At 46.3% G+C, this 23,886-nt stretch overlaps 1 protein-coding gene across 2 annotated transcripts in view; it reads right to left on the minus strand.

The window, feature by feature from the left end:
- The window catches only part of RTN1 (reticulon 1), a 1,195,813-nt gene that overhangs the window by 684,924 nt on the left and 487,003 nt on the right, over positions 1-23,886 (minus strand). For both annotated transcript variants that reach the window (XM_069638899.1, XM_069638900.1), the window contains exon 2: positions 5,340-6,125. In XM_069638899.1, coding sequence (XP_069495000.1) covers positions 5,340-6,125 — 786 coding nt within the window. The remainder of the gene's footprint in view (positions 1-5,339; positions 6,126-23,886) is intronic.

The raw sequence follows: 23,886 nt of genomic DNA on the forward strand, positions 1-23,886 counted from the left end.
GAAAAGACAGGACACTATACAGTGACCACACACAAGTCGTGGGACAAGGAAGGCAGCACGGGCCAGAGGGGGGTAACCTCAGGACCGCCCAAAAGAACAATATACTATGTATGTGATTATTACCATGTTTGTGTATGACCATAACTGTACAAATAAAATCCCATGGCTTTTATTTGCCAACACCTGAGCAGCAATCGTGTTGTGTGATATTTGGGGGTGGGAGGAAAGCATGCGCAGACACCCCAATAGAACAATGCATATTTTCTGCCTGCATATAGGTCCATTGGTTATCAGCGCTCGGAAAGTTCACTGCGATTCGGCGAGTCGCTCAGTTAGATGGGGATAAAAAAAACTGGAACACTCTCAACTCACTCCCACGATGCTCCCGCATCAGACAGAGTGTTTTGTATGCTTTTCAAATTGCCTCCTTCCACAGCAGTAAAAAACGAAAAAAGACTGCTTCCAGGTACTGAAACATATTGGAACACTGTCAACTCACTCACTTAATACTTTCCAAGGGCGCAAGCCCACAAGGTCTGTTGTAAATATTAAAAATCAAAATATGCCTCCCATCAGTAGAAACTGATTCCAGACATAGAAAGTCATCTCATCCTGTTGAAATCAGTTTAATATCAAGATTCAATGTGGGGCTGACCAAATGCCAACCTCCATTAGGTCTACCTCTGATACCCTTTTAGCTGGGATATCGAAAGTGCTAAAACCCAGCAGCTCTATTTTATCCACTGCCCATGTTTCCTACAAACCTAACCCACTCCAAATCCGTCAACAAGCCAAGCCCCGCACCCTCGCCACGTTCCGAGAGAGCACCTTGCATTCCGCAATCTTGATATTATCAGCCTGCAACATTGACTCGGGGACAGAGGACATGGTGGGATCCACATTTTCCCTGCTGAGTCAATCCGCCCCCTCCGATCCCTCCTCCCTCTCCTCATCTCGACCAAACAGATCATTAGGCCCATGCATGTGACTGGAAAGGTTGGAACTGGTCACTGGAGCACTTGGGCGAAGGGTAATTCTAGTGCAAGCTGGTGGATATGTGCATATCCCAATAGACAGTAATCCCTCCATCAATTCTGAGTTTACCAGGGAACTCTGTATAAAATCGCAGGCTCCCGAGGGCATCCGACCACTCTCGCAATGACGGATGTCCTCTCATATTATGGACCTGCAGCCGTTTACATGGCAAATGCAGTGAATGGTCTTATTCACCAAACAGGACTGATTTTCGAAACTCCCTGCTTGTAAACTGGGGACATCATACATGCACACATGTTTTCCGTTCCCCCTCACTTGTACCCGCTGCCTCTCATGAGAATTAATACCACAGGGGCGATTCCAGGGGCCGTTCCAGGTCTGCATTGTCTGAGCCCTATCAATGGTTTCCTGAAGACACAGTCATTTGGAACAGACATTAGAAAAAGAACCCCACCATCAAAGCCACCATAATGTGCAGAACTGGTACCACCCCTAGTGGGCAGGCTTGGTCCTGTTGATCAGAGCGAAACCCAGTCCCCACTGTTAAATACTACCCGAGTTAAATATATGTGTGTCAGGACCGGTCTTGCATGCCACTTTTACTCCCATAGAGGAGGAAACTGTGACCAATGTACCTGCCCTAGGCAGCCCCTTTTCAACAACTCTAACAAGCTTTGCAGCTTCCTTTGTCAAATATGATACTTCCTCTGTAATACTACCTGAAGCAGTCAAGATTCCACAATGGTTGATTTGGCTGCATCCAAAACCATCACCGCGGCTCGCATTGCCAGAGGATGAGCACACAGCCACAGGCTCGGTATACGCTTCCTGCACACCTATTGGACACTTTACTTTCTCCTTAATCCAAAATACTCCAAAAAGACCAAATCCTTAAATCCCCTGCTCGCCGTCCTACTACCCACCTTCAAACTCTCAGCATCCACACATTACGCACCCTATACCTCAAAACGATTAAACACTGGAATGTCAATAACAATGACCTCCTTAGATTTATGCAAAGTGGGCTGATCTCCCATATCCAGGTTGGCTAATTGAGCTGGCTGATCATTGATGGCAGATGATACCAGAACCGATGGTAATGGCCCACAATCCTGCTCCCGGGAGGTATTCAGAAGCGAGTTTGCGAGGTAAGAGCTTACAGCTTAACAAGACTTAGCCACATTTACTCGGCCTCGGTCTCATCCTTATCTTCATTCACAGCACCCTACCAGTTCTAAACCCCGATTTCCCGTATTACATGGTGAGTTCACCATTTTAAGGGTTAGGGCGGATTTAACTCTAATTAGTGAGAGACTCGACCCAGTCACCAGCTCGCATGAGTCAGGGACTGAGATCGAGAAAGACTGACACTCAATCGTTCCCCTTCCGGAGCACATCTCATGGCCAGTCCCAGGAATTAGATCATTTTTCCCATCGGAGCAATCAGACAAGTTGACAACCCTAAAGGCTTGCAGAGAGTCTGTTCTTTGCTTGCCCTTAATGCAATGAGACCCGCTAGTCAAAATGGATGGATGATTCTCCAAGGGCTCAGTCAAGTTTCTTTCACTCGAGTTAACAATAGAGTTTGAGTTAAGGGGTGGCGGGGGGACCACCAGCCACCGCTGAGGATGGGCACTTGGTAGAATCAGCAACATCAATAGCTTCAATGTGTTCTAGTAAGTCTTTAATTTCTGTGATAAGAACATTTACATCTTTAATAGGTTTGAACAGTTTAAATAGTTTTTTTTCCCGATCTTCCACAGGAGAGATAGGGTTAACGGATTTCCTCTTCGCCGTTTTAGAACGGTCCAGTACCTCAAACTCACAGATTGAACTTAAAATAGATCCCAAAAATGCACCGCCGACTCAACCAAGGATTTTAAATTAATAACTTCACAGTTGGTGGCAAATTCGTCAGATTCGTCGACGTGAACGTTCTAACTATCTAGTAACGTGACTCCAACCCTGGACCGGTCACACAGGCTGCCTATCATTGAGCAGACACAGACAGGGCTGTCACAAGATGTGGTGAGGCCTGGGGCAAAACATTTGGTGAGGCCCCTTGACAAATGTTTGCACTGGGCCACCGGCGGCATCTCCGCAAACAGGAAACTCGAGAAATCTCCCCTTGAGTTTGTGTGGAGGAACCCAAATATGGTTTATTACTACAACTGCCAATCAACTACAGCAAAGTTAGATTTCTCTACTGAAGAAAGGTTTATGCCAGACTTACCTTTGTATCAAATGCATAAATATATATTTAGGATGGGATGATGGCATGTGCGTGACACCAGCATTAAGGAGCACCCTGCCCCTGTGTGCGCATTAAAACACACATCATACACAGAGATAGATGATGTACAGTGGAGGCTGGTACATTTCCGAATTTAAGAGGCTTAAATGTTTGCGCCAATTATGCAGGATCAACAGAGCACAGTGAGGGAGCCCAAACCAAACAAAGGTTGCTTGAAGGGGTTTCTCACTGAAATTTTGATTAAAATTATGCATTTTACAGCGCTTTCTTTGCAAAATTGGTTAGACATCCATACAGTTTACAATTGGTTTTGTATGGAAGCACATTGAAAATCCCAATAGTTGCAAATCACCAACCGTGAACAGAAACATGTCCCAATACATTTCATGCTGCCTTTCCACACAACCTATGCCAGTATAAAAATATATTCATGCTGGTTGTTCCCATGTATGTCCATGCAGGCTGCATCAATATATGTCATTATTACCATGTACAGACTCCCAGCCAGTAAAAATGCCATGCCACAGAAAGTATGTCCAGGTTGACTGTGCACCATACGTGTTATTACTGGCTAGATTGACCTACATTCAATGTGGGCCAATTTAGCCAAGTATTATGCTTGCTTTAACCTTGATGCATAGCAAAAAGAGCACTGACGATGCTAACAGTTTGGGCTTTCGTGTAGGCATCAGAAAGGGAACTGCTGTATTGGTATTAGCTGGCCGTTGATGGTACCAGGTGCAAAATGATTTGAGTACCTGAGCAGTTAATTGCAGTGCCTCGCAAATGCCTAATACTTGTGCATAAGCCAAAACTGTTGGCTTTGCCAATGCTTGCTTTTAACAGGACTTCAGCGAACGACACACAGGGTGCTTTTAAATCGAGTGACTGAAGGCAAGCATTTCTATTACACTAGTACTGTGTTTACAACTCAAATTAAGTCATTAACTCTCAGAAGACTCCTTTGAGAAAACACTTGCAGGCATATTGAGGGCAAAGTTTGATGGCAAGTCTTGATTAAATCTAGCTCAAAGAGTTCCAATGAGGAGGTGTTTTGGGTGGGGAGGGCAGGAACTGGGTGAGAATTGCCATAGGGATTAGCATGGCTATGAGATGTCAATGGGTGGGCAAATAATTTAAGAAAATCTACAAGCTTTGTGTCCCTCCTCATATGCCATTTGTTCCTATCTGTACTCAATGCTGTCATTGGGACGGATCTCTGCAGATCCAGGACCAGGTAAAAAATTAATCACCAGATATCAGATCCAGCTCCACAATCTGGGAAATCTATGTGCAATATATGTTTATTTTAGAATGTTCTGGTGTGCTCGTGCTTTACACTATGTTGGACAGGGATTTGAACCATGGTTGCTAGCTTCCAAAGTGAGACACTTCCCCCACAAGACAACTTGAGGGTCTAAGAGGGAGCCCTGTGAAATCCCTTGTCAATGTTGCACTGCACTGGAAATATTGATGTGTCATTCAGTAGGTCTACGTTGTCAGCTGAATAACGGGAGGCAGCAGAGCTCACTTCTGAGCCCTGGTGTCTCCCATTATTTTGTTGTTTGTTGCAGATTCAAACGGCTTCACAACAAACAGCTAAATCATTTCTGGGGCAGAGAGCAGACAGCACAGTTTCCTGTGTGAATAAAGGACACAGATGGACTGTGCTGCCTTGTACCTAGGAGAGGGTGCCGTGAGGCCCGCCAAAAAGCGCGAGTCCCGGGGCAGCCCTCCCAACCCCCCATCCACTCCTCATGACGGTCCTGGACACAGACGAAGTGTGGCAGAATAATCACAACACCGTCAGAGTCAGGTAGGGCTCAATAAATTCGAACAATACAAAAGGAGCCGTGGCAGTGCAACGGGCGGATTACTTCAGCAACAAAATCGCCCCACAGGGTTCATGCTGGAAAGCAATCCACCACCTGCCAAATTTCCAATGCACTCACCGAACAGCACCAAAGAACGGCGTCCTTGTCCACCGCAGGCTAAGTTAATGCTTTAGAAATCATATGTACACAGTGCTAAAACTTGCGATTCCTACATGACATGGCGTGTAGCCATGAATGATGGCAGCGCTCCTTACCTGTGCCCGTGGATGACGGGGTCAGAGAGCCCGGGCTATCGTCCTCGGGCTCCGACACAGTGACTGTGGGCACCACATCTGGTCCTGGCATCAGGCTGGCGTCACACTTCTTCAGGGGTGGCTCGTGCACCCCAGGCTCTGCTGAGCTTTCTGTCTCAGTGAGGGTGATGGTGACTGGCGCTGCCCTGCTTTCCTTCGGTATAGAGCCGCGGTGCCGTTCGGAGGCATCGCATGCTTCATCCATGTAAGGCAGGAATGTCATGTCTTCGGACAGGCTTTCATATTGGGTCATGGGGGTATTTTCCGGGGACTTTTTCTGAGGTTGTGACATATTTTCTTCCTTCATCAATGGTCCAGAGATCCTGCCAGGTGTGCTGGTACTCTGCCCCTCCAAGGCCAGGCCCGAGGAGTCCTTACCTTTTAGATCTTCTGATCGCCTTATGTCAATATATTTGTAGGCTTCCAGTGTCTCCTGTTCGACTGGGCTTGCCGGGATTTTATTCCCATCGGTGCTTTCCGCAGGTGTCATCTCGATGCCAGAATCTGAGCTGAATAATCTACGACTCCCGGAAATAGCGCCATCTTGAGGAGAGTGCTCGCCGATGCTGAGATTCCTTGCCATGCCTGCGTCAGGGGCGCTGCCCTGCTCTTTCTGCAGAATCCCTGTCAGGTAGTTGGACTCGTGTTGGGAAGAATAGCGGTCCTCTGAAATCAAAGAGGTGTACACAGCCCTTTCCCCGGGCTCCGACATCTCGCTGAAGTCATAATCATCAGACGGTTTATTACCTAGAATGACAACGAGACAAGACAACATTTAGTTCTGAAATGTTAAGCAAGCTTTCATACAAGACCAGTTATAACATTCTTTTAATATGAACAGTACGCAGATATGCAAATAAACCTGATTGCATAGCATGAATAAACCCTTTATACGAATAATTTAAAAAGTAATACAATAACGCGGCATTCTCTGCATTGTATCCCTTTCTCTTGGACAATCCTAATAGGAAATATTGCGCCTCACTGGCTGCTGGGCTGACCCCCGGAAAGCTCCGCACACTCCCTTTTCCCCACCACATATAGCTGTTGGATTGATTTTTGTAAAGATTGGGCCTCATTACGAGATAGGCGGTATCCCGGCGGTAAATCCACCGGAATACCGCCCAAGTGATTTACCGCTACCGCCACATTGTCTGGCGGAATTACCTTGGGATTACAAATGGCGGTGTAATTCCCCATTATTTTTTAATCCATTGGATTTAATGGGGCTTTTTTGGCAGAATTATTGCAGCAGTAATTCAGCAGATTCTGCCGATTTTTCAGCGGTGAGTGGCAGAATTTACCTCCAGGATTATCCTGGAGGTAAATCCTCCCCTCCAGGTCCGACCTTATGATTTGGCATAGTGGTACCGCCAATTTTACCACTTATCGCCATACACGTAATGAGGCCCAAAACATATGGCAACAACACACAGTCAAACTAAAAAAGTAAAGAGAACCCATCCCACATACTGCATCACACTCAAACCACCCCTAAGACTGCTTCATAGTTCCCCTGCGACAGTCTTTCATGGCAGACATCAGATAATAGTGGGCCAACATGAGTGCGGGTGGGGGTCGTAACAAGAGCCATCTGAGTGGGGACAAGTAGATAGCCGTCTTATGTAGGGAGGACTCAGGTATATGGGTAAACACAAAATTAGCACCAGATGGAACAAAATGTACAGAGGCCATGCCTAACCACTGCTATGACCTTTTCCATGGATGCTATGTGCCACATACTAGGGCACCATAAGTCTAAGGGTGGTTCATCTAGAGTTTTCCGTGTGTGAGCGACAGCCAATCTAGAAGCCAACAGATAGTGGGCTATCAGTTTGCTTCTGCTAGAATACAATCGGAAGGCGTCACTCTCACACCCATCACTCGGCAGGAGGACCAGGGACTCCAAGGAGGTGGAAAGCCAAGGCTATTAGGCCCCCATTCAGAGTTTGCGGGTATCCTGCCAATATTACTGGCGGAACACCGGCAAACTTCCCTTACCGTCTCTGCTGCCCGATATCCCTGTATTACCAGGATATTACGGTCGGCGGAGAGCCGGTAAATTCCCATTCCCATAGGTCTCCATGGGATGGCATTATCTGAATCACCAGTACCGTTAATGATTCCGGCATTTTTTTGCTGGTAGTGGCCTGATCTACCAGCAGGTCAGGCCTGCCGGGAGGTCCGTGGCCCCCACCCGTAAACTTGAGTTTTGCCGGTCTGGAAAAAATGCTGGTGTCGTAATTACTGGCATTTTTTCTGGACCGACAAATCCAGAATGAGGCCCCATATCTTTGGTGAAATGTACTATTTCTCTGCAACACTAACACATTCCCTGGGCTCTCACCCTATTTGAAAGAGTGTGCCCGCATTCACATTTCACCTAGCACCTCCTAAACATCCCAGGCAAAATGTACCATCTATAACACACTTTATACACATTCTCCCTGTGTCATAGACACTTGGGTGATAGAGAAGCCCGCTGAAAAATAATGCCCCATGACTTCTCATCCAGCTCGCATTGCCTTCTATGAGGTGTTTAATGGTATCCTGTTTATACTCTAAAATCAGATTTGTCCAAGATTTGTGGCATCCAGATACCCCTTGTGTGTACCGATCTTCAAATGATGTAATTTGGCATCATCCAGCCACTTGATCAACTGAGTACAGGAGTGTCTAATTTGGTTGTACCTGAATCTCCCCAGTACTACCATCCCAAATGCGTTTTCCATCCAAGAAAATCCAGGATGAGCTCTTATGTAGAGAACTGTCCCAGGGGCTCTAGTCCTTCTCCCACCCAAAACCAGGATAGGTTACCAATAGGCAGAGAAGACAAATCTGGGTGGTCAAATAAAGCGGTGCACGGGGATGGACAGGATGAGGCCATGCAAATCCTGCTGTTCATCCTTCAGGACTAATGCGATATCTCAACTAAGGGCAACAATGTACAGCCAGAAGTGGCCCCAAACGTGGGAGCCACCCCAAAGTATGAAGCAGGGTCTTCAGGTCACGCTGTTCAAAGTCATGCCGCGACTCGGAGTCTCTGCAAGCTGGGCAGCATACATGTATTTCTGAAGTTATGGAACACCCAAGCCCTTCTTCCATACTGATTTCGTCATCACCTGTCTGGATTTCTTCAGACCCGTACCAGTCCAGATGTACTTAAAGACTTGTAGCTAAATTTGGCATAATAGTCACAGGAAGTAACTTCATCAGGAGGGCTCGGAATCATGTATACAAACATGGGAACGTAATTCCTTTCGACACAATTGATGTGGCCAATCCATGAGACCTTCAAACTGTCCCATCTCCTCAGGCCTCTCCAAATGGAATCCAAAAGAAGGAACCTTGAGGCTATAGAACCATTTAGTAGTAGTCATTACCATACGCCTTTCTAGCCCAAGCAGGCCTATATCTGTCTCCCAACCCTGTGATCTCGGAAGTTAGTGGATGATAGCATGGCCTGCTGACTGTGACTCAGTATTTCGAAGGCCGGCTAGCTTTTAGAAAAAAATAAAATTCTGAGAACCCACTGTGTCTTGGATGCAGGGGTGGACTGGGAACCAAAAGTGGCACCATATTAAACTGTGCAAATGAATGAAGCTGGCAATCCCAACCCCTCTCAATAGGGGTTCAGGGTTCTCCACCTGAGAACATTTGGAAAATTGGGTCCAAATAGTGATTTTTAAAGCACATAGGAATCAGAAAGTAGTTCAACCTCACACAAAAAATGACACAGAACATTTGTTAAGCGTGAGGAATAAAATGCTGGAAGCTTTGTAAAGAATTCTTGGGTTCAAATGGATGTGGGGGATGAGGAGAGTTGGAAGGAAACAGAGTGGGGAGACTGGGAGGACGGGTAAGAGGAGCATAAAACCAGAGTACCCAAATAAAAAAGGCCCAGGATGTAGAGGCCCACTGGGAAATCTGCCACCCTGTGGATGCCATCTCTAGGCTGTCCTTCTTGAATAAACCCATGTGGTCTGTGTCTATCACTTTGAGGTGAAGGGGGATGATGCAGAGTATCAAGACCTTAGCACAGATTTTAGCATCACTATTAAGTACGGCTTTCGGCTTATAAAATGAAAAACCTTGGTAGTCCTTATTCTGTCTTTCTATAAGGGCCAGTGCCCAATCTATCATAGGCGCCCAATCTATCATAGGAGAGGCACACACCATCCTGGGGCTGCAAAGTTGTTTTACAACTTAACTAATGGAGAAATTAGTCCATTCACAAGGGACCTCGAAACAAAGAGCCAAATCCGTTAGATCTGGCATTTTAGAACTACCAAAGTTCCTTATAGCTCCTTCACTTCCTCTGCAGTTATAGGCGCTTCTGAGCTGTCACTTTGTCACTTTGAGCAGGGGACAACTTGTGAACTTGCATGTGCGATTGCAATAGGTACTGCTGGGTTCATCTATGGCTTTGATGATAAAAATCACAATCAGAGTTATGAAGAATGTGTGTACCCCGGTAATTGGTATATTACCATAATAATCCATAAAATGGGGTTGCCTCCACCAATCAAGGTGGTAATTAAATAGATCACATAAACCTATTTAGCATCTGACTTGGGACCCAATTCTAGGTCTTGGGAACCCAAAAGAGGAGGCCATTATTCAAAAAGGTGTTACTGGAAATAGGCAAACCTTCTGAAAGAGAAGGAGCCTCTCATAAACATGTGGGGAGCTACCACACAAGAGGGGGAACGCAGATCGGCACATTGTTTAGGCAGAGGCGAAATGAGAGGTAAGTCTTTCATTTCATCAGATCTCCCACTTATTGACCAAAGGACTACTAACCTTTGTGTCAACTCAAACACTGCCCATTTAAGACGCAGACTTGGAGTTGTGGCGCATGACCTGCAAAAATAGGCTCAAAAGCCATTTCAGCCAAAACATTTCGAACCTTCGTTCGGTGCCTGTGGACTTGGCCAAAAGGCCACATTTAGAGGGCCCTGCAGCAGGGCATTGTTTGGGAAACACTCAAAAAACTGTTTTTGCCCCTTTAAGAACGACTAACCACAAACCTAAATATCAGCCAACCAGCAGATAAAGGGCCAGTGTTGCCTTGTTGATGACTAGCAAATACAAGCGAATTGCATTGAATGGGCTTAGCACAGAAGAAGATTCCCGGAAGCAGCCTAGTGATCCTATGACTCACCAAGGAATGTACAGACTTTACCCTCAAACAAGGTTTTTGGCTCTCATGAATTTAGCCAATACTCCTCACAGCATCCTTCTTTTTACAAACTCCACGAATTGCACAGGAATCCAACCAGCTCATCCGGGAGGCCGATCGATCCTAACAGGGTCTGGATCTGTTCTAGGGCCACGATCTGAAATATCAAGCTCGTCTTTACTCCCGCCTGGAGTCGATAAAGCCAGCACGAGCCAGACTCTTGTGTTAGAAAAGCCTCAGGATGCTCCAGGCCCCCTGAGAAAACAGAACCCTCCCATGGGATACATATGCAACCATGGCAATGCATCTCTCCTGCGACAAGAGCACAATTCAGACATCCATTTATTTCCTTTTCATCCACCCACAATGTTTGCTGTTGAAGAGCTCACTGCGGCGCATCCTCCGGAGAGAAGCCGAGCTGTGCCACTCTGGTGGCGTGTGTGTACATAGCGCACTCCGGAGGTGTTGCATTCAGACACTGCAATTGTGTATTCAACAGGGGCATTGGTGATTCGTATAGAGCTTTTTAAAAGGAATCACTAGTGGTAGGTAGACGGGGTTGATGGCAAAGAGGAAACCTGTGCAACTTCCTCGACAAAATGTCAGTGTGCACTGGTGAAGTGAATGTGAAATGTATGGTCTGTCATGTTCATTGCCCAGTGAAATTCTTAGCAGCAGGGGGGAGGCAGAGCAACTCTAAAGTAAGTCTGTTATTCAAGTGCTGCAGGACCGACAAAGCACGCCCAATCCAACTTCTGGAGTTCTGCTCTTTTTGCCTTAATAGGTTGCCTAGAGAAAATGATAGCTTAGTGGCTACACGCTCGTCTTGCAAGCAAGGCGACGCTAAGCAACACAGGTTCGATCCCCGGGTCCGTGCTTAGAAACCTCTGGGTATTAAGCGTGTTATAAATAACCAATTACAATCCAAGAGACAGTCCTATGCAGAAAACCATGCATTACATGTGTGCAAGGGCATCGCTCCGGACTTATCTCCATGTTGGTATTCGATCAGAGTGTACATGTGTTGATCCAACAGTCAAAGGTGACACAGCAGGATTCCTGCAGATAAAACATATACAATACAAATGATAATACACAGAATGGTGCCAACAGAAGCCTGGGAAGGGGTAAATCAAGTGAAACTCAGTTCAACTGGTGTGTGGCATGTCATCGATAAGAGCAGACATGTCTATGGCCCACAATCAGGGAGATAGAGCCTGCTGGTTCTACCACAATCCCCCAAGGGGATTATTTTCGTGATAAAGGATTTAGCCTGTCGGAAGATATGTAATGGTATACGGTGACATGCCATGCTAAATACAAATATATGGAAGGTTCTTAAGACAACTCTTTAGTCCATATCATTTTCAGTGAAATGGGTAATATGATTATTATTGCCTTCGTAAAGCACATCATTGACCAAGATGGTGGTCTCTTGGTGCTTGGTTATATAGTTACAGCTTGAAAAGTTCGGTCTGTAGGGCTCTGCGGAAAGCCAGGTGGTCCTGGAGGGATCTGATTTGTTGAGGGAGACTAACCAGAGTTGAGAGGTGATGGCCAAGAAGGCAAGTCTAGCTGAGGGGTTTTATTGATGTGGGGAGAGTAGAGTAGAATGATGGAAGCGATACGAATATTCCAGGGTAGAGAGTAGTGTTGCCGTTTGGAGAAAATGAAACAGGTGGCCAGGTGGAAGGCTTGGTGCGCTATGTATAAGGATTTCAATGTGATGCGTTTGACACCTGGAAGCCAGTGGGGTGGAAACAAGGGCAGGAGTGATGTGATTGAGGGCCAAGAAGAAGGCACTAGGCTGGATTATGGGCATGTTGCACCTACGAAAAGGGAAGAAATGGAGGATGAGGTGTGGACTGTCCCCTGTGAAGCAGCCTCATTAACATATGGCAGACAATCATGCACACAGTTTTCCCTGACTGCGATCATGTGATCTGGCATGCAGATGGAAGAAAAGGCTCAAGGAACTACGAGCAGGTGGGACCATTGTCATCCTCTTGGGCAGCGTCTTTGGCGTGTGTGAGAGGGGGGTCAGAAATACACTGAGACAGACCGAGCTGCAGAGTCAGCAGCCCTCTGACATGCAGCTGCTAAGCATTGGCCAGGATGAGGAGAGAAGCCCTGAAACCTGTGGTGCTAATAGCAATAATACCCTTGCCGACAGGCTGGATGAGTGGTAATGGCACTGGAGCCCATCATTAGGGCCATTGCTTTTCTCTGACCTATCACTTGGGCCCCTGGTCATTACCGCCTGATCTAGCCCGCAGGCTCGTGTATTATTGCCATAGTCAAAACTCATAAACCCCTTTGAGAAAAAGACAAAAAAATTACAACGCATCCTAGGACTGGGCGTCAAAACACTTCAAGCTTTCTGAGAAAGTCAACCCTATTAACAACTGAATCCTCCATGGAGCTGCGCCAGATCCAAGAGCCCTTCATTTTGATTTGTCATTACTGGTTTCAGAAGACAGATATGAAAGGCAAAAGTGTGCCCCCAACTGCCCGGCAGTTTCAGAAGGAAATCAGAATATTGATAATATCTTACGAGATGGAATGGCCTCACACATATTACGCGTAGGACCTATAAAAAGATGGGTTTTGAATAGGTACAGCTTAGCAGCAGAGTAGAAGACAGGGGCGACGGGAATAGCTGAGCCTGAGAGACAAGGTAGCGTTCAAGGAACAGAATAAATGGAATCAATCAAAAATACAAACCAGACAGTTTTCAAATGGGGAACGAGGCTTAATGCTTTACCAAAATGCAGCTGTTTCCATGTTGAATTGTACCTGCCCATTTAGACTTGCCATATAATGGCCTAGTTTATTTGGAGTTTAGTGCTGCCTGACACAACACATGCCAAAGCAAGGCAAGAAAACCTGGGTGTGGGGGATCCTTTGTCCTAAATATTTTTTAGAATTTTAGAATGAAATTTGTGCAACTGTAACACTGTTGCAAACACATGTCACGCATTGACTTTCTTGATATTTACTTACTGCACAATAGGAGTATCCCTAGTCGCAGAATTTGAAGTTTCCAGGTTGAAATTCATTAAAAGCGTCGTGCAGTTTTGGGACAGAGTTTGCAGAAGCCAGTGGGAGTTTTCAGAACTTTATTAATGATGCCACGTGGAGGACTATAAAAATGGGCAGTGTTATAGAGGAACTCAATTTTGATTAAAAAATGTTGCACTCATATTCAAATGATGTGCAGGAATATAAGATTGTACAATGCAAGACGCAGATTATTCTCATTGCATTGAAGAAGGCAGGGGAGCAAATAAAAGCCTTCATTCTGTCATTCTTAAATGCCTAGCTTGTTAGCTGTTCCGTAAGATAGGTTTTCACAGTTTCTCAATGCGAAATAATATCTTACTTTTGTCAATTATTTCAATGTGATTCATAGTATGATCAAAAGAGGCTCTGTCCAAAGTCCATCTCGACATTTCCTGAATGATCACAGTTCTGATATTACTTGTATTAAGGAGCTTTTAATTACACCTATCGTATAGGATTTGGCTTTTTTATGGGGGAAGGGTGTGGGGATGTAATAGTTTCAATGGGTTTTAACAATATACAGAACATTTAGGCACACCTGAGCTTCCATACTACAATAATGGAGGAGATTCCACAAACGGTAGAATATTCCTAGCTCATCAAACTACTGAAACAAATTAACAGAAACCATTTGTGTAACGCATTCTGCATAGGTGGCAAATTTTAATGGTTGTACAATTTGAGATGAAAAGGACACATGGGGGGGACAGAGGTAAAAGTCATGACAGAAGACATAAAGACGTGGAGATAATACGGAGATTATTGACTAGGCAGTAGCACAGTATGTGGGGGGAGCATGCCGGCCCGAAGGCATCTTGCTGCTGATATTGCAGAGGACATAGAGGCAGGAGAAGCAGTTCAGATCTGGGCTCATGTTGAGGTCAGATCACTGCCTTGAAAAAGCTCAGTCGGGAGCACAACTAGCGGGCTTGTTTGTTCAACGTGTGCCACAGGTCCCCAGAGTGCAGTTATTCAGGCACTTAGCACTTACGTACGCCTGCGAAAATGGAAGATTTTCTTAACAATCAATGTATGTTTATATGTCAATTCCAGCTACTCAGAGCAGTATACACCTGTTTGATGGGATGTCTGAGCACCACCTGTGTCCATCCTACTGCGCTACCGAAGACGGGATCAAAAAGAAATGCAAATTACGAGAAGGGTTTGATCTTTCCTCAAGTGTGCTTGCTTCATCACACTGTGTGCTGGTGCACCTACCAAGTTGTTACTAATCTCTTCATTTACTCTTTCATCAGGGACCACAACAATTGTAAAGGATTTTAATATCTCAGAGCTTTCTTCTAGGTCTACGTCTTCCCTGTTTTTCCTCTATTTTAACTGGCTTACGGCTGCCTCAGTTTACCTATTTCTTCCATCGAACACTCTTTTAGCTTGCTCCTTGCTAGGGCACACTGAACAGAAGGAAAGAGTGGACCATTCGTCATCTCCAAATGGTCTATGTAAACCCAAACCAGACTAGCTAGCTACAGACACATAGTTTCTTAAGTTTGATTATCTACTGTAATTAGGGTGGGAAGAATGCAAGAAATAGAAAAGGAAATGCCAACTTGGCCACAGTGGATGAGCCTTGGTGTACTATTAGGCAGGATGTGACCAGTCTTAGAAATTAGGATTGTGATGTCAAGTAACGGGATTTCAGAGCAAGATAGTCCTCAAAGTGCCATCACAGGAATGTTTGAGAACACGTTTTATATAAATGAACTTTGATCATAACACCATAAAAATGTAACCTTGCAAAATGTAAAACCGAAAAGATATTTTTGTCTTTCAAAACACAAACTGAACCAAAAAAAGCCCCAATATACAACCGATTTACCACAATCTTTTCCATGTCTCTTTGAGGGAGTAGTAAGCTAAACTTTCACTGTGGCTAACATAAAAACCTCTTCAAGCAAGCCATAGTTTAAAATCCCCAAGCAGCTAAGGAACAACTCACACATAATGCCATGTCTATTTTGGAGTAAGACTGCAAAAGGACAACCCCAATACAGAAACCTAATGCAGATATCTAGATGCATCAGAAGCAGACCCCAATGGAAAGATCTTACTGAATCTGTCCAGTATAAATAATATAGCATGCTTCCTAATAGATTATGCATCCCCTTTCAAAACTTCAGAAGAGGAGCAAAAGAACAAATAGAGGAAAACAATCAATTCAACTTTAGGTAACCCACTATAGACTCCTGGGGTCCATTTTCTTAATTAGAACCTTTGGTTTGTTGTAACCACATATCTAAGATCTTATTCCCAGCCCTTCAGATAATGGATGTATCGGCCACTATCAATCTGTAAGAATAGGCAAATACTCCCAAAATAGGAAACAGACACATTGACGCTTGTCCCCTGCTTTCATCCGCACATCTCCATGTAGTGTACAAAGTGCCACAGGAAGTAACGCTAGCATTATTACTGCCTGACCTGAAAAGGTCAAACATTTATCTTTTAATGTGCATGAATACATTGGTGCAAACACATATTTCTGTTTTACAATTAAAACATGTGTGCAGACAATATTAAATACTCCCATTGGGAGTAAAATACTCGCCTTCCAAGATCTTATCTGGAACACTGCTTCTTCCTACTATGTTTCCTTCTTAAAATAATCAATTTTCAAACTCAATCCTCTCTACGTTTGACTTATGCCCCTGCCACGTAGGTCAGATTTACCAACAGGCCATATTGCAGTGCACATTTTTCAAATGTTTGCTAAACACAAAAAGCAATTCCCAAAGAGCCATGTGCAATAAACTGACATGTGTAGCCCTGGGAGTCAGAAGTAATTACAGTGCAAAGTTAACACATGGCAAAATGTAAAAAATTGCTGGTTGCTGCTGATGAAATTACAGGCAAAAATGACCCTTTGCGAAAGCCTCAGAAATGAAACTGGAAACTGGTGTCCAGCTCTAAAATTTGGCAAAATCTTTGATTAAGCTGCAGTTTGGAAGAGCAGGACCCTGCAGCAGAGTTCTCCATGGTTGCCATCTTTCATGTTCCTGTAGGTTTTGAGTCACAGAGCACCACAGAGAGTGTCTTGCAGTTCAGAAACAAGATACTTTTCTGAGAGGTCTCCAAAAAGGCTGTAAACGTGAAGAATGGCAAGTTTTCCAGTGAGAGCCAAACGCGATCTTGATTGTGCAGCCATTTTCTCTTTTAAAAAAGAAGAAAGATGCTATTTAATTTCTTGGCTCACAGAACCGATTTCTCAACATTAATCATTCATGTTCAGTTCTGGGCCGGGCATCCAACCCAGAATAATCATCATGATTCATGAAGGGCTCCCATCACTTTCCATTCTCTTTGATTTAAACACTGGTGACCTTGGGACTTCGCTGCCAGTAAACAAAACAAGTTGCTGCCTTGATGTCTCTTCAGAGGTAGTATGGTTTCCTCTACCAATGTACAACAGGGATTCAGCTCTTTTTAGTCGTAGAGTCATTTCTATGAGAAGGCAACATACATGATTGGTGTAGTTATTATCCACCAGTGTGCAACATACATACTTGCTCGTCTTCTCTTAGTTTTCAGCTGGTATCTTCAACCACATCAACCAGCAAGCAACAGAACTGTCTACATTCAAATCTATTAAACTTGACCTGGGACCTTGGACCACATCAACCAGCATGCAACGGGTATAACTTGTTTCACCTCTCTTTACACTTGAACATACATGCTGACGCAAAGACATATTTCTTATGAAACATTGGTTTTAGAGTTAAAACATATTTTTGTTTTCTTATTAAATCCCCACATTCGGAAAGGAGCTTACTTTTTTACTCCCTAAAAATTCATTTTAGTCCCTACTTTAAAAAATAGGCAGTAAATCCCTCCCATTTCAAAACCTTAAATGGAGCACTGGATAAGTGCTGCCTGAATTAATTACAGACGAACAAATACATTTAAGGAGCCCTTTCCTGCCCTTTGGAGTGTTGATATTAAAGTTTCTGAGAGAAAGTCAAGTGAACCATATCTTCGATAAGTGAATTTGTTTGGAGATTGTTTGAAAGAAAAATGTATCCCCATGAAGCCATGTCGTTTAGTGGGTGGTCTCCTATGTCTTGAATTCTGCATCTCGGCAGATTTCATCTTCATGGCATCATTTCCAGGTAAGAGAGTTGCTGCATCCAAAAGATATGCATGGTTCTCCAGCCACTCTTCATGCTTGAATATCACTCCGAGACTCACCTCTACAGCATAACCTTGGTGTGCCGCTCATATCTGAGTCATTCCAAAAGCGCGTTGTCTTTCACAGAACGCTTTCTTCAATTTGCACTTGCTAACTGCATTTTAGCGCATAACAGAAATCAAACAGAAGACAATTACTGAGGAGCTGTGAGGTTGCAACTGCAAACTGTCAAAGAATTAAAGAGCTAGAAAGTGCTTCCTTACCTCCCCAGGCGGACATGCACCATGATCATTCCATGCAGCTGTGAATTTGCGAATGGCTGTGAATAATAAGCTGAGGTGTTTGGTACACCCGTGCTGGGGACCACTGAAGTAAATGCTTGCCCTTTCAAGCCTTGTATTCAAACAGGCGAGAGGAAGTTGTTTCTTGGATTGCTCTTGGTTGGTCCTCCTGCCAGGATTTGGGTAATGAGGTCCAAACCTTCGATGTACCCAGGATCTAGATGACCTGAGAAACCTTCGCCTCGCCAGGGTAAATTATGGGCTAACCATTTCCTGTGGGCACACCATGCCTTACCAGCATAGACCCTGAAGCCTGAGCACCATCACTGGACCAATGTGGAAAGGATTTTCTCCCAGATGAAGAAGCCCTTCCTACAACTAAATAGAAGGAAAACAGAAATTCCCTTGGTTGGTGACACAAAAACATAAGACCATGTCCTTCACATGCCCACATGCTTTGAGAATTGCATGATACTTGTAAAAGGTGTGAAAGATCAAACCATCTCTGAAACAAAGGTCTTCAATTCCCACAGATGAATTAAGCAGTGGAGGGAACACACTTACAGTTGAATCTGCACAGGAAGCTGCTCCTACCTCTGCAATATAAGCACGGAGTAGAACGGATCAGAACAACGCCACCGGAGCAAATGAACGATTGTAGCCTTGCAAACAAGGACATACCCAAAAAAACAAAACCCAAACAAAGCCGCAAGTGGTCAAATTCAGGAAGCTAGACTGTGTCTCAACTTCATGTCACAAGTATATACTAACTGCTCGGAAATCCCTTCACTTGCTCTTATTGGGGCACATATTAAAATCGAACACACTGTGCTCAAGGTTTACCAGGAACGTGCCCAAATTACAGGCAAATGTTGGGCCCCATTACACTCCCGAAAGTTGCCTTAACCCGCGCTGCCTCCTACACTCCAGGCCAAGTTCAACAGCAACCAACATGGATAGAGCTCAGTCAGGATTGGAGGCTCACAACTATAATCAGTCCCTGTGAGTTCACCCAAACTACCTACTCTTCTGCCGCAAAGAAATCTCATTGGGCCCTCTGTCATGCCTGCCTCTGAAATGAAGAGTCTTCTCTTAACTGGAAAACAAGGAGCAAACTGATACAAACACATAACCATGAAGGTTACAAACAGGGCCTCTGATGCCAATAAAACCGAGTACAGAGCAGAGAAATAGGCAATGTACTGGCTGTACTGACATCTAAACAGTCTGGGTTACAACACCTTGATGTAGAAACAACACCTTGTTGTAGGGAGATATGCTGGTGCTCCTAACATATGGTAGCCATATATACTGTATGCTTAAAAAAAGCAATGCATTTACACACGTACGAGCAGGCAATATATTCTTAAGACAAGATTTTGAACAAACTTTACTTTGATGCTTTAGGTCAATGAAAAAAACTATCTTATAAATCAGTAATTTTGGGATGTTTTTTTTTACTTTGGTGCCTGTATGATTAAGTTTTCCAGAAAAGTGGTCCCAAATTGTTTAGAAAGTTTCATCCAGAAAACATGACATAGGGCCTGATCACGAGTTGGGCGGTAAGCGGGCGGTAATAGCACAGAGTGGAATTAGCGTTAACGCCGGGAGACGTGGCGCAAATTGCGCCGTACCACAGATATGCAGGCACGCACACATGGCCCCGGCGTTAACGCTAATAGTGCCGGACTGTAACCGCCATGAATCGAGCTACCGCCTGAAAACACAGTGCAAATAGTGCTACCGCCGGCACCAGGCAACATCATGCTCCAATAGTGCCCACGGGAAATGTGTCGCCAGCGGAACGGGAAGCACTTCAGCGGCCATTTTGAAAATCACAATCCATTAAATATCAGAGCCCCTGGCAACCATCCAGACCAGCTGATGAACATACATGTCTCAGGAGCGTGCAAGGAGCAAGGCAGCACCAGATCGCCTCCGGGAACCCACGTTTACATAGCCAGAGCTCAACACACTTGTGGATGAGGTACTAACCCACCATGAAGAGCTGTATGGGGCCCGTCAAAACAAGACCTCATCCCAGCGGTGCACCAAGATCTGGAGCACAGTGATCCAGAAGGTGTCGGCAGTCGGCCGTCCCGGGATGGCGAGGAATGCGGAAAAAGGTTGAATGACCTGCGGGTCCGGGGCATCCTAGCCAAGCATCGCACACACAGCATGGCCGCCGGTGGAGGCACACCACCACAGCTGGACCTGAAGTCCTTGGAGGAAAACTGTAGCACCATCATCTCCATGGAGGGGATAGAGTGAGTCAGAGGAACAGTGGCTGGGGACGGCACCCAGGAGGCAGAAGGTGCGCCAAACCCCCCCCACCCCCGACATATCAAATGTAATGGCAACAGCCCACCACACCATCCCCCAGTTGAAATACCCAGGAGCAGGGCATTGTGACTGGGGGTAGTGAGTGGGATCCACCACAGGCACCTACGGCAGCACCAATGTGCCAGTGCCCCGAGGCCACCCCTGTGAGCCCGAGCAGTGAGGAGGGCAACCAAGGGACACATCCAAGGGCCATGCACCACCAAGCCATGGTGGGGGCACAGCAGCTGGCCGTGTGAAGTCCCAGCCCCTCCCCCATCACCAAGTGCAACAGTCCAGCTAGCTCTGTGCATTAGATGCACGCGTGTGAAGCAATGGCAAGGCCACCAATGTACCCCTGCCATGCCACCACCGCAAATCCAAATGTTTCCCCACCAGCAACTATCCCCATATCACCCAATCCACTACCAGACGCAAGAATGCCAGGACTGTGTATCAGTCCAACAAACCTGAGCCACACCTCTCCCTCTGTAACTACTGTCATGCATGCCAAAACATGTGAAATAATGTATCCTAATGCCATCCCCTATGTTCCCTACAGGCACAAAGGCATCACCTGAGGCATCAGGGGAAGATGATGCAGGCCGTCCAACTGTGCACCTACCTGCGCCATCACCAGCACCATCAACCTGGATAGGGGCCGCCACGACCCACCAAAGCGCACAACGCACCCCACCACTGCCCAACGCAGCAGGGACACACCCCACTGCAGGGGCCCAGCCCACCAGGGGCACACCTGCACCCAGTGTCCAGTCCACCATGGCGGTCCTGGAGGAGGCTGAGGACGCAGCGCCAATCAACAACACCCAGGAGGTGGGAGGGGCAAGCAGCCCCAGCAGTGACAACCAACATGCGGCCGCGGCCCAATACAAGACAACAGCAAGCCCCAGGCATCTAACACCCCATCCGAGAGCCAAGTCTGTGCTGACAAGCACAGCCCAAGGCCACAGGGCCAGGCACATCGCTGACACTGCCACACCCCAGAACCTGATGTGGACACTAGCTCATATGGGACTCCAAACAGAAGCCCCACCAGGCAACATACCCCCACCCTATCACCCCCGACTGCCAACTTGGGCGCTGTGATGGCGTGCCTGGATGTCATAGAGGCACAACAGCACAGGATAGAAGGCCTTGCAAATGCCCACAACCAGCATGAGAAGGTCTACAGTTGGGTGATTAGAGGGGCCACTAAGACAATGGCGCGGGACAATGCCCATACAAGGCAAGTGGTCAAAGCCTGTACTGCATCCCTGACTGGGTTTGACTAGAGGGTGCGGGTGCTCTGCAAGGGTCTCTCTGCCTTCGCGGAGCAGATGAGGGAGTCAAATTCCCTCCAACACTGCATATGCAAATTTCCACCTCCATTCCATCGACCTCGACAAGCCCCACAGAGGAATCCCAAAAGGGACCTCCCAGGTTCAGATCCAAGCATCAGCTGCAACAGTGCTCCCCATTACATGGACACATTGTTGGGTGAGGGATGGGGGACTGTGTGCTGTGGTGTTGGTGGTGGGGCGACTGTGTGCTGGGTGTTGGTAGTGTATGGGGGATGGGGGGATTGTGTGCTGGGGTGTTGGTGGTGGGTGGGGTTACTTTGTGCTGGGGTGTTGGTGGTGAGTGGGAGAGGGGGGATTGTGTACTGGGGTGTTGCTGGTGGGTGGGGGGAGGGGGGCTGTGTGCTGGGGTGTTGGTGCTGGGTGGGGATCGGTGGGGATGCGGTTAGGATCATTCACATTAAAGCCTGTTGAACTCCGACAAATGCAAAGGCATTCATGATTGTGTACTTGTGCTCTTTATTCAATATGTGCAGGTTGTGTACGAGGTCAGGTCACTGTGCTAAAAGTAATTGTCTATCAGTGCCTGTCAGGCCAGTCTCCCTTCCCTCACCTCATCTCCCTTCCCTCACCTCATCCCTGTGTGTGTCAGCTGTGTCTCCGGCCACATGGTCATCTTCATCTTCCCCTGGGTGTTACCTGTCAGCGTCGGAGGGTAGGGGCACATTCCACCTGAGGCAAATGTTGTGCAGCATTGCACATGTCAATACAATTTTGCCTAATTTGTCTGGGGCATACATCAGGGCCCCTCCAGTGTTATCTAGGCACCGGAATCATGCCTTTAAACATCAGAAGGTGTGTTCTATGCAGATGCGTGTCCGTCTGTGGGCATGGTTATAGGCATGGTCATGTGGTGTTTGTGGGTCACCTGCCTGGGGTGGAATAACAACATCAGTCATTTGTATCTATGCATGGGTCTGCAGACACAATACATTTGCCCATTTTGAGTAGTGGGCATTCTTGTGTGCATCAGGGCCATGCAATCTGTAATGTGTGATGGGTGTGCATCCTTTGTATTTCATGCCATGCATTACTTGTCCTGTACATTCACCCTTGCGGCTGTCCTGTGGTGGCTGACTACCTGGGGAGAAAACTGTGGCACGGGTGGACAAGGACCTACAGATAAGGGGTGTATCAGCCACTTTTACTCATTGTGAATAGGCAGATACTGCTATTAATAGGGAGTAAAAATAATTCCAACATTAATTGGGAAACAGACAACCTAGAACCTTGTGCTCCAGCTTGCACCCACACTGATTTCCAGTTGAACCATATTTGTATGTGCTTATGGATTACTCTCACTGGGAATTTGAATTACATTTTTACTCCCTAAAAATCGTTTGACTCACAACTTTAAGAAACAGGGTGTAGAATACTCTCACTTCTAATTCCTATCTCAAGCCCTGAGTGGACATGCTGTTTGGTAATGCAGTGGGGATCTGCGCAGCAGTACATTGAAGGTTCATTGTGGTTAATGTGGTCTGATGTGTTATTGTGTTTGCAGTGGTGTGTGCCCATTACCATGTGTGGGTCCAGGTGTGGTGCATGTGTGCATGCGCCCTTGGATGCCCTCCGTCAATGGTGCAGGTGCTGCACAGGTGCTGCCAGTGCCTCCTCTTGGCATGCAATGCTTCCTGTGGCTAACCCCCCTCTTTTTTACTTGTGCGTCAACATGCATTTGTGGCAGGGCTTGTACTCACCCACTATCTAGGTCCCTTGGCTTTTGTGCCTCTCCATGTATCCCGGCAGTGTGCTGTTGTGTAGGACCATGGAGTCGTGGGTGGATCCATGGTAAATGGCATAGCAGTCTCTGATGATAAGGTCTGGGCCATAGGTTATCTGGATGTTCATGGAGTGATAGTGTTTGCGGTTCTGTCACACGCCGAAGACCCTGGGGCGTGTGGTCTCGGAGGCAACTGGGCAGCCATTAAGATGCCCAGGAAGTCTCTTCCATGTTCTGTTTTTGACGGACTAGCTTTCACAGCCTCGGCCGCGAGAAGCCTTTTTCCGTCTGTTTCACCCAGGAGCCTGCGCGTTGCAACCCATTCGCGTCAGGCTCCGGGTGAGACGCTCACGAGTTTTCTTCGCTCTGTGTTTCCTTCGTTTCGCCTTTTTTCGTCCCTGCGTTTGCTGGTTCCTTGCTCCTCTGCACGGCCCCCCA

Source organism: Ambystoma mexicanum, chromosome 14 (assembly GCF_040938575.1).
Source record: "Ambystoma mexicanum isolate Mex_15411 chromosome 14, UKY_AmexF1_1, whole genome shotgun sequence".
Taxonomy (NCBI): domain Eukaryota; kingdom Metazoa; phylum Chordata; class Amphibia; order Caudata; family Ambystomatidae; genus Ambystoma; species Ambystoma mexicanum.